The 12,076-nt window shown below is 38.4% G+C and overlaps 1 protein-coding gene across 8 annotated transcripts in view; it reads left to right on the top strand.

Moving 5' to 3' along the window:
* UNC79 (unc-79 homolog, NALCN channel complex subunit) overlaps positions 1-12,076 on the top strand; it is a 257,982-nt gene that overhangs the window by 163,401 nt on the left and 82,505 nt on the right. For 4 of the 8 annotated variants that reach the window (XM_082384432.1, XM_082384430.1, XM_082384431.1 and 1 more), the window contains 5 exons: positions 3,667-3,953; positions 6,558-6,740; positions 7,319-7,481; positions 9,950-10,099; positions 10,683-11,900. In XM_082384432.1, the coding sequence (XP_082240558.1) occupies positions 3,667-3,953; positions 6,558-6,740; positions 7,319-7,481; positions 9,950-10,099; positions 10,683-11,900 (2,001 nt within the window). The remainder of the gene's footprint in view (positions 1-3,666; positions 3,954-6,557; positions 6,741-7,318; positions 7,482-9,949; positions 10,100-10,682; positions 11,901-12,076) is intronic. The other 4 variants (XM_082384436.1, XM_082384433.1, XM_082384435.1 and 1 more) reach the window with 2 other exon arrangements.

Below are 12,076 nucleotides of genomic sequence, written 5' to 3'. Positions count from 1 at the left end.
AGCACTTGGCTTCAAGGAGTCTTTGTTCTTACAGGGGAAATACAGCAAATGGATAAGTAAAAAGTTCTGCCTCGCATAATAGTTATTTGCCACGTGAGAGTTGGGAAATGCTAAAGGAAATTTTCCTGCACTCTTCCCTCTTTCCCACCCATCTTCCCTCCTTTCTTGTTTTTGGAGATGTATAGAATTTAGGGACCCCAGTTGCTGAGAGGAGGGTGGGCATATTAATAAGAATGTCTTCTGGGGATCAGATCCATGGGATAAAGTTGGGGGTGTGGGTGGAGGACCACCTTGCAAGATGAAGAGAGCACCATGAGCCAAGACACCAAGGTGGAGAAAGGCTGTCTCCGTTCTGAGATCCAGGAGTAGCCCAGTGTGTGAGGATGTGGAGCATTTAGGGTGGAGCAAGAGCAGATAAGTCTGGAAAAGCAGATCCTGAGCCTGCCTGGTTTCAAATCTTCTGAATAAATAAAATTGTATTATACTGTGGCGTTTCAATCAGTTGTGCCACTCTGTGGACAGATCATGATGGACCCTGTCCATGTTAAAGTGAGGGTAGTTCTGCCCCCATAATAATGCAGATTTTTACATTTTTCTTTACAAAAATGATAAAATCAAATCCCTTAGCCTGTTAAATCTCTATAGTTAAAACAGATATAGGAGTTTCACAGACTAGAATTCAAAAGTAAGTGTTTTAAGTGTCACATTTAGAGAAAATATTATAGGCATTTAGTTTTAAAATGGAAATTTTATATATTTTATAGATAACTAAAATAGTAATATTGTCTTTATCCATAAAGAAAATTTCAGCTTTCCTAAGCTCATTTTTCTTAGGGATTTGATTAAGGTAACTTTTCTTGATGAAGAGTGGTGTCAGTCACATGCTTACACTATTTTTAAAGAAAGACAATATACAAAGCACAGACTTGCAAAGCCCACACTTGGAGGGGTAAATTATTGGAATGAAAAGAGATTTTTTTCACTTTATGCAAAAAGTTCCATTAACTAGTTCTTTTTTCAATACATTTAATGGTTTGTGAAAGATCACTCATTACCGGCTGTTCAGGGAAAGCAAAAAGCAGCAAACTTAAAGCTAAGCACTGCAGATCAATGAAGATGAATCCAAAATCAGGATGGGGCCTTTGTGAAATGATACTTAGTCATTAGGAAAATATGATTTGATGGGAAAAACTAAGGTTACACACTTTTAAAATGAATGTCTACTTGCAATGGGGCGAAGAGATTTGAAATATTTAAAGCTGAAGCCTGATTGTTTATTTTCTAGACTTGAACTAGATAGGAGGAAATAGGGAGCCGGTGTCCTAGCTGGGCCTTGTCTGGATCTCCCTTTCTTCTGTTTGAGTTCCCTAGACTCTCAGGGCTATAAAACAAAGGTACATCTCCTTCTCAAATGCTCCTCAGTTCCATTTTTAACTTTGGAGTCAAGCCAGTCTAGACTTGGAGGTGGCTGAGCAGGGCTGAGTGATACACGCTCTCCTAAACCTTGCCCCCCAGAGCTAAAACAAATTGAGGAATGAAGCTATATCATCGTAACAGCCATTACTTGCTGCTACAATAACACTGAACCCTGCAGGTAACCTATATTCTCACACTTGTCACATTCTTGGCCCAAGCTTGCCCAGAGCAATACCCTCCTGCTAGCTGTAAAGTAATATTCCGATGGGAAAAAAAAAAAAAATCAAGACTAAATATTTTTCAATGCTGAAAAGATAGTTCTTTAAACTTTTAAAATAAGGATTTGGTCTGATCTTCTATTTCAGACATTTAATTTAATTATAATATACAGTAATGCTTTACATTTATGACCTTTCGTGAAATAGGGTGTTCCACATGAATTGATTTTTTTCCTGATGGGTCATGCATGCCAAATAAATAATGATAATAGTAACAATTTATTGACCACTTTCTGCATATGAAACAGTGTAATAAACAAATCCTTAGGTTTTATTTGAATAATTTTTGGTTAAAACTTCTCTAAAGTACATTGCATACATTTATTCCTTCATGAACAGACTCTATGAGACCGAAAAATGTTGTTAATGTCCGAGGGTCATATTGAAGTTTGTTAGATGGTTTCCCCTATACTAGAGGTTCTTAGACTCAGTTGATTCTGCTGCCTCGTCACTCATTGTCAACTATCCCATCACAGTGTATCACTTTTGAACAGATCAACATTCTTCTGATCATCTGCAGAAAACTAGACAACCAAGCATGTAACCTTATGTGCAGTTCTAAAGTAGTAAATTCGGAATTTGACATTACCTTCATGCCACTGCTTCAGAGAAAGTGTTTAGGCTTGAGACAGCTAACTTCTGTGGTCCCCAGGAAACATTTCTTCTATCTTGCTTCTCTTGGCTGGTCCTAGAAGATTGAGATTTTTACCAAATTAGTTGAGGCGTTAAAGGATATAAATTACTACCTAGCTCTTGGTTGTATCCTGCATGCCATAATTAAAATGGATAAAATCAAAGTTTGGTTTGTAATGATTTGTAACCAAAGCTTGTCATCATTTAGAACATTTCCTCTCAGGATGAGAGATGAGAATGCTGGTGTGTGGGTCTAACCCACCAGGCAAAAACTTTGTTTCCAATTTAGAAATTCTCATGTTGCTTGTCAAAGGAAGGACAAGAATGCATATAGGGTATTTTGAATAAGGCCCAAAACATAAACATAAATATGGAAGAGCAAATCTCACTCTTCCTTCCCTCAAAGTCCTAAACTAAACCAGATCAGAAAAGGTAGAAAACAAGGGGAGACAGGGTATAATTTCTGACCTTGAGAAATAACAGAGAAAGTCAATGTCAGGGACCTACTCAGATATAATTATTTGTTAGGTTAAGAGTAAGTCAAGGGCTAAGATATTTTTTCTTTCCATGTGAACTTTCAGCTCACCTTCATGTGGTGTTTTTCTTTGTTTTTAAAAGTTCATGCTTCTTTCTTTCTGTCTGTGCCCTCCCACCCCTTATATGTTTCTCATTACATACAGCAGGGCTTATAATTTGCTATTTCTAATTTTGACTATATCATTCAGAGTACACACTGCTAATATCTTAGGATTTGGAGAAGAGAACTTTTCTTTTTGCATCAGCTGATATTTGAACATAACTGAATTGAGATTATAATTTAAACAAAATAACTCAATGGATGTTTTAGTTGCTCAGTAGATTTTAGGAAAATGATTTTTGTGGTTATTCTTACACGCTTATTTTACAAAGCTGGAAGGGAAACTCTTCTCTTTATTAGTGAGGATAAAACTTTGCCAAGATATTCAAAAATTTGCTTAATGCAAAGTTTGTGTAGGTATTTGTCTTGCTGTTTGAAGATAACTTTGCTTTATAGTGTCCCCTTTTTTTTTTGCATTCCCTTATTCTTCCCAAATGACTTGGGAAGTAATTCCCAAGTAATTCTTATTCTTATTCTTCCCAAATTACTTGGTCGTTGTAATTTCTACCCTGGGACCAGTGCTTTGCTCAGTAGGCCATATTGTGCCTTTAAGTTTGTCTAGAACAGACCTTTAAATATTTAGAGGCTTTATCGATATAAAGAATGAAATAGGGTGCTATGGCGCTTCATTGATCAGTGAGATTTTAGTGTAAACTTACCTGTGGGGGAACCACCCACCGATGGCCTTTCTTGTACTGACAGGCCAACAATCCCCTGAGAATGACAACACCATCAAGGACCTGCTCCCCGAAGACGCTGGGATCGACCACCAGACAGTGCACCAGCTGATTACAGTGCTCATGAAGTTCATGGCCAAGGATGAGAGCAGCGCCGAGTCAGACATCAGCAGCGCCAAGGCCTTCAACACGGTCAAGCGGCACCTGTATGTCTTACTTGGCTACGACCAGCAGGAAGGTTGCTTCATGATTGCACCTCAAAAAATGCGCCTGTCAACTTGTTTTAATGCGTTTATTGCAGGAATTGCCCAAGTAAGTGTAAGCTTTCAGGAGTCATGCCGTTAGGCTTTTAGTACAAACAAGTCATTAAATTCCATTTAGCTGACATTGGTTGAGTGTAAAGTTTTGCACAAGTTACTTTATTAGGCAGGGGTACGTGGAGGACATCAACAGCCTGACATCATAAAGGGAGTTGGGGATTTTGGGGGGGTAAAATATACAGAAAACTTAGCATTTTAATCTTTTTTTTTTTTTAGCATCTTTATTGGAGTATAATTGCTTTACAATGGTGTGTTAGTTTCTACTTTATAACAAAGTGAATCAGCTATACATATACATATATCCCCATATCTCTTCCCTCTTGCATCTCCCTCCCTCCCACCCTCCCTATCCCACCCCTCTAGGTGGTCACAAAGCACCAAGCTGATCTCCCTGTGCTATGCGGCTGCTTCCCACTAGCTATCTATTTTACATTTGGTAGTATATATAAGTCCATGCCACTCTCTCACTTTGTCCCAGCTTACCCTTCCCCCTTCCCGTGTCAAGTCCATTCTCTAGTAGGTCTGCGTCTTTATTCCCGTCCTGCCCCTAGGTTCTTCATAACCTTCTTCTTTTTTTTTTTTTTTAAGATTCCATATATATGTGTTAGCATATGGTATTTGTTTTTCTCTTTCTGACTTACTTCACTCTGACAGACTCTAGGTCCATCCACCTCACTACAAATAACTCAATTTCGTTTCTTTTTATGGCTGAGTAATATTCCATTGTCATTTTAATCATTTTTAAGAGTACAGTTCAGCGGCAGTAAGTATATTCGCATTGTTAGGTAACCATCACCACTATCCATCTCTAGAACTTTTTCATCATCCTAAACTGAAACTCTACCCATTAAACAATAAAGGAGTGTGGAATTTTTGTTTGTAGGTTGTGTTTTTTTTAAATCGTTTTCCTATTTTGGCGTCAAGTGGAGAGTTGAGTTAATCATCCAACTTACTTCATGTCACCTTATCATCACTGGCTTTTTTCATGTTTCTCTGCTACTTCTGACTGCTGTATTATACATCATGGTATACATTATCCATGATTTAACTATCCAGTCCCCCAGTGATGGACACTTATATTGCTCCCAACTCCTCACCACCCCATACAGATCAGCAATGAACATTCTGTACATGCACCTTATTCACCAATGTGAGAATTCCTTTGGGATATGGGTCCAGGAGCAGACATAACAGATCATTGGGTATATATATGCCTAATTTGACCAATGCTACAAATCTCACTGTCCGAAATGGCTGTCCCAATCTGCAAAGGGTGTAGAACTTGGGGCTAGAGAGAAATGGATATGAATTTCAGCTCTGCCACTGTTATTAACTGTTAAGCATCCTTGCTTCTTTGCTCACTGGTAATAGATTTTGGGGGGAAAGATTAGAGACAACATATTGCAAACGCCTTAATCAGTGCCTATCTCATGGTAGGAACTCAGTGATGGTAGCTGTTATTATTTAGCTCAAATAGATCATTAATACAATGAACACAGAGAAGCAAAGGGGGAGCAATATGTATGTCTCTTGCTGGTGTTGATAACTAGATGGATCACCCCTAATACTCAGCTGTCTGTGATGGAGAGAGAGTACAGCATTTCAGATACCAAACTTTACCTCCCTTCCTCCCTCACTTCTCTCTTTCTATATTCACATTATGCATATTTATTTTAGATATATAAGAAAAAAATTAAAATGCAAATCTCCAGGAAACCTATGACAAATATAACTTACTAACATTTTGGTGTATGTCGCTGGCTCCAGATTTACGTACATTCATATATACATGCATACATACATATGTGTGTATATGTGCACATATTTTTTATAATAATGGGATCATTTATGCATACTGATATATATATATATGTGGCTGCTGTGTGTATGAATATGTATATATATACATATATGTATCTTTTAAACCTAAAATTTATTATGAAGTTCATATCACGTAAATAAATTTGTACCATGTTCCATTTAATGGCTACACAGTATTCTGTTGTCATATAAACAATCTTTTATTTAATTCCATATTGTTGAATATGGAGGTTGTTTTCAATTTGCGGTGGCTATAATGCTGGATATCTTTATGCGTACATCTGGGAATGCCTGTCAGATTATTTCCTTAGGATATATTTAATTGCTGTATTAGAGGCTATGTGCTTTTTCCTACTTCTGAATACATGTTTCTAAATTGCTCTCCTGAAACGTATTGAGAAATACTCTTGCCAGTGGTGTCTGAGAATGCCCATTTCCCTACATAATTACCAATACTATGTGTTTTCATTGATTCTAGTTTAATTCTAGTTAATAGTTTAATAGGACATTTTAAAAGATAAAATTTATTTTCAACAGATAATTAAGCAGATAAATTAAATAGGTAAGTAGATTAAAACTATTTAAGTTACAAGTTTTTAAATTTCTTGTGAGGTTGGACTTTTCCCCCTCTATGTGTACTGGCCATTACTATTACTATTTTGTGAGATACCTGTAAAATATTTCGCCCGTGTTTTGATGGTTCAAAGTTTTCCTTTTGGCTTATAAATGTTCTTTATAGTTTTCCTTCAGTTATTACGTTTTTTTCCTATTTCAGGTTATGGACTATAACATTAATTTGGGAAAACACCTTCTCCCCTTGGTGGTTCAGGTGCTCAAATACTGCTCTTGTCCTCAACTGCGGCATTATTTCCAACAGCCGCCTCGTTGTTCTCTCTGGTCCCTAAAACCTCACATCCGGCAGATGTGGTTGAAGGCCTTGCTTGTCATCCTTTACAAGGTGAGTTGCTGTAGTCACTCATTTTTTGGGTGGAATGATTCTCTTAGAGAGAACATTTAAGAGATCTTTGTAGGATAGCAATTTGACCTTCAGAGGAAGATGCATGATACACAATTAGTGTCGAGAAGTAAAGAGCCATTGGAATGAAAATAGAAATGTAGACCATGCCAGTGTATACTCCAAAATGCTTAAAGCAAAATCTGATGAATATTGATCAATAATCTCTCCTTAATGCTCAGAACCTCATATTTTATCTATGTATTAATTATTATGTCAGAAAACAAGAGAACTATTTAAAATTGTATTCATACACCAAATGTTTATGCCAGGTAATTTTCTTGAAAGGAATTATAACTACAAAATGGCATGCGTTGCCATCCATGATTTGGTGCAAGAGGAAGGGAATACAGTCCCTTGTCAAAATAAGGCCATGATAAGAATTTATGTTTCTGCTTTTCTATATTTTTCTTTTTATTATACCCAGAAGAGACTGAGAAAAATATCTAGCAAGATCAAGTGGAAAAACTTACCCTTCAAAATAACCATTTATATTTTTCTCCCTCCATTTCATTGAGCAGTATCCATACCGAGACTGTGATATCAGCAAGGTTCTGCTGCATCTGATTCACATAACAGTCAATACACTCAATGCACAGTATCATAGCTGCAAGCCCCATGCCACGGCAGGACCTTTGTACAGTGACAACAGTAACATAAGCAGATACAGCGAAAAAGAAAAAGGTACTTTACATATCTCAATTCTATCTCAAACTTAGCTTGCATACGTAATACATTTCTGGACAATGTTTTTCTTAGATGATAGAGGAGCCCCCCCAAATATCATTCTGGAGTCAAAAAATGACCTACTGCTTCATTAATTTTCCAACTTTCCCATGAATGTTGCTGCTTTCATTATTTAAAATGAACACTCAGGAGAAATAATTGATATGCTTCTAAAACCCCCTTCTTAAGAAATCGTGTTTTGTAAAAAAAAATTGTCTGCTGTTAAGTTAAGGAGGCTTTGTAAACCTTTTCCTACATGTTGGAAACATCTTGCTTTGGACTGTGAAGTAAATCTTGGTCGGCACTCAGTGGAGCCATAATCTTGTCCATCGCTAGTTTGCTCCTGACCTTGTGCTCATAGATTTGAATGGAGTCTAAATTTGCTGAAGTGCTTTTTCCTAGCCTCCTTATTCAATAAGAATTAATTTCAAGCAACTGAAATGAAACATTTTTGCTGCATAGGTTTAAATTATTTCCAGTATCAACACTCTTTATATAGATAGCTTTTCTGCAAAGGAGGCAGTAGAATGAAACTTTAGATAAACTTCCAGCCTGGATGTTTTCAGGTGAGAGCTGAAGAGCCAAGGTGTGTGTCTTTAGTGCATGTCACAGGGTGACTAGACTCGTAAAAGGTGACAACATCAATCCAGTCCTGGGAGAAAGCCAAGTGCCCCATGGCCCTTTGTGGTGTTAATAGATTCCTTTTTGGTGGGACTGCTCTGGAAATGTCTGGATAGGAGGGATTGGACCCAATGTTCCACTGTTCATTTATTGCCAAAAGGTCCAAGAGCCTAGGTTGGCCAGAGATAGAGCTGTCAGAACTAAGTTCATTAAGTTCTGGTACCATTCAGATCCTTCCTGAAGAATATGTTAGGTCCTAGTTTCTGGGAAATTAGACAGATTCAGTTGAACTATAGATGTCGTCAGTGTGGGCTCAGTATTTGGGCCAATCCCAGATGAACCTTTCTGGATGGGAGGAGCCATCTTGAAGTCTTTCCATCTCTCTCATTCAGTACATTTTGAGAATTATTTCAAAGTTATGTAAGGGAAGTTACACAATGATTTCTTCGAAAAACTGTATTTTTCAAAGGAGAGTATTTTTTAAAAGGAAATAAATAAAACAGATCATTGTGTTGATAGGCTTCCTCATCATCGCAGAAGTTCACTGGGAGTTTTGTATCCATTTTGATCATTAACGCTTATTTTTTTATTCGACCAAAAAGATTATTATGATTACTTTGTCTAACATCTACTGCTTCAAATTTCATTAACTTATAGAATCTTGTGTTTTAAGACAGGATCGGTCCTTAAAACTTAACCCTATGCTTGTACTCCCCTTATACTCAAGAAATCTTAAATAATCATAATCACACCTGAGGCTCATTTTGTCAGATAGGTAGATATAAATATAGGCCAAATACTATGATTTCAATGATGTTCAACTTGAAGAGTAGGTTGATTCCATTTACTGTGGTATTAAATGCATTTTTGTAGCCTTTTCTCTTGCTGCTTTGTACATGGCTTTGGCTTTTCTAAAGGATGCAAGAAGAAAATTTATTAAGTGGACTTCATGGGTTGCAAAATAGCAACCTTTTCCTCATTACTGTGTTTTTGGGTTTCTCTTTGATTTATAAGTAGCCAAATGTGGATAGAAGAGAACATAGAAACAAGCTTGATAGGACCCTAAGTGACCAGTTTGTTTATGGAGCCTCATGACCATAAGAGTCAAAGATTCTTTCTGGGATTCATAATAGCTACCTGTGGCAAACTCTTACTTTAATATGGGGAAATGTTGTTTTCTGTTTTCTTTTTCCTTTGTTTACTCTATCAGTCCATAATCATTTGTGGAGCTTTTGAGATGACCAGTGGCTTTTCTAAGCTTCTTCTGTGCGTTGTGTGTTTCATTGCCAAATGTAGAGTACAGTATTTTGCATTGACAAAGTTTAAGGTGCATGTACTGTTAGGCTGTGTCTATGCCAGTTCTCAAATCCCAGGAAGGCATATATTTTTGGAAGGGGCAACAGCCACTCATTTTGTTTAATTTTCTTTTGCCAAATTAGCCTGAAAATTCACCAAAAGCAGGCACATTTAAGGAGTGTCCCAGATTCCTGACATGTATTGGTTATCTGGTTTTAAGTACATTGGAAAAGTTTTCCCATGAAGGTCCTATTGGAATATCGAGATGCCTCTCTTGAAAATGCTGCCCACTGTGACATGGAGTATGAGGGGCAAACTTGTAGCAGTTGCTGTGTTCAACGTATGAATAATTTGACACCTGAATGAAATGCCAAGCCAGGCTAGACTTGGGCTGGTTTAGAACCACCCCAGACTGTGTTCCATAATGCTTTCAATGAAATGCTTGTGTAGGTACAGCCTAAGAGAGAATAACCTCTTAAGTGTAATTTTGACTTTCTCTCCCCAATTAGAAGAAGATAGTGTTTTTGATGAATCTGATATTCATGATACACCTACTGGACCCTGCAATAAAGAGTCTCAAACTTTTTTTGCAAGATTGAAAAGGATAGGCGGCAGCAAAATGGTGAAATATCAGCCGGTTGAGATGAATATTCAGAGAAGTATGAATTTTTTCCTCTTAGTAATTTTATGCAGAAATGTTGTACTCTACCGTTTTTTGGGGGTGAAATCTTAATTTTATTATGTTACTACACATTTTTAATACCGTTGATTTGATATATATGTATGCACAACCAGTATATATATATATGCTCTTATATATATACGTGAATTGACAGGTACATCATTAACGTCATGATCGTCTTAGAGGGCCATTGCTTGATTTGATTTGTTGCAAAATGTTTGCTTCTCTTCCACACAATTTGAATAAAGTTTCCTAGATCCGCCTCAGCCAAAAGCGATCCCCTCTCCTGTGCACAAATGAACAGAGCTGAGGAATTATCCCGAAGCCTGATTTCAGAAATAAGATCTTAAACTGCCTTTTGGGGTTCTCTCATTCCAGAGTCTTCTGGTTTTTGCAATTAGAATGAACCTTATGAAAATTTGGCCAGGAAGTCAGTTTTACCTTCTGGTAGAGCTGGGATTATGATTATGGTTGATGCCAATTGTATGCCCAAGTTTTGAGGGGAAGAGAAAGGTGAAATCTCCAAGTAAAATAGTACTAGCTTTTTCTGTTTTAATCAGGTGAAATAGAACTGGCTGAATATAGAGAGACGGGTGCATTACAAGACAACATTCTACACTGTGTGAGAGAAGAAAGCATTCAGAAAAAAAAGCTGCGCTCTTTAAAACAAAAATCTCTTGATATAGGGAATGCAGACTCCCTCTTGTTTACACTAGATGAGCACCGTAGGAAGTCCTGCATAGACCGGTGTGACATAGACAAGCCTCCAGCCCAAGCTGCTTATTTCATGCAAAGACAGCATGACCATGGACGGTCTAGACAGAATTCTGCTACGAGGCCTGACAATGCCGAAATCCCCGAGAACCCGGCTATGGAAGGTTTTCAAGAAGCTCGGAGGCCTGTAATACCAGAAGTTAGGTTAAACTGCATGGAGACATTTGAGGTGAAAGTGGACTCCCCAATAAAGACTGCTCCCAAAGAGGATTTAGATCTGATAGATTTGTCCTCAGATTCAACATCTGGGCCTGAAAAGCGCTCTACGCTCTCAACATCGGACAGCGACTCACTTGTGTTTGAACCTCTTCCCCCTCTCCGAATAGTAGAGAGTGATGAAGAGGAGACCATGGACCAAGGGGACGATGGTACCTCTGGTAAGGATGCTGCTTCCTCTCCCTCCATCCGCAACCACCCCTCTGTCCTCAGCCTCAGTACGACGCCCCTCGTGCAAGTAAGTGTGGAAGACTGTTCCAAAGACTTTTCTTCTAAGGACTCAGGAAATAACCAGTCAGTGGGTGACAGGGACTCCCCTCTCATAGCTCTGGAAGACCCCACAGACTCCGAAGAATTATCAAAGCCTGAGGAGCTGCAAGAGTTTTCCTGTGGCAGCCCGCTCACGCTTAAGCAAAAACGAGACCTCCTTCAGAAGATGCTTGCTCTCCCTGAGATGTCACTGGACGATAACCCTGAGCCCAGCACCGAGGAAGGGAAGCCCGGTGGGCTGATGCCAAGTTCAGGGGCAAAAACTGTCCTCCTCAAAGTCCCTGAAGATTCGGAGAATCCGATGGAAAGTGAGAAGCCGGACGCCAGTGCTGAATCAGACGCAGAACAGAACCCTGAAAGGAAGGCAGAAGAGGAGGGAGCTGAGGAATCTGAATTTAAGATTCAGATTGTCCCCAGGCAGAGGAAACAGAGGAAGATTGCGGTCAGTGCCATCCAGAGAGAGTACCTTGACATTTCCTTCAACATTCTAGACAAATTGGGAGATCAGAAAGATCCAGGTGAGCGCATCTCTCTTCTTTCTCCCAGCCTTAACGTTCAAGTTTCTGCATTTTACTTGTTAGGGTCTTGGCACTGATATGCATCAAACTCTCAATTTTATAATGTCAAGGAATGACATTATAATTGCCTCATTATCACTCTGAACCCTTCCTGCTTACTGGAGTGTGTTGGATTC

The sequence above is a fragment of the Balaenoptera borealis genome (assembly GCF_965194805.1).
Source record: "Balaenoptera borealis genome assembly, chromosome: 3".
Lineage (NCBI taxonomy): Eukaryota > Metazoa > Chordata > Mammalia > Artiodactyla > Balaenopteridae > Balaenoptera > Balaenoptera borealis.
The sequence above is the reverse complement of the archived record's forward strand: the minus strand, read 5'-3'. Positions and strand labels throughout refer to the sequence as shown.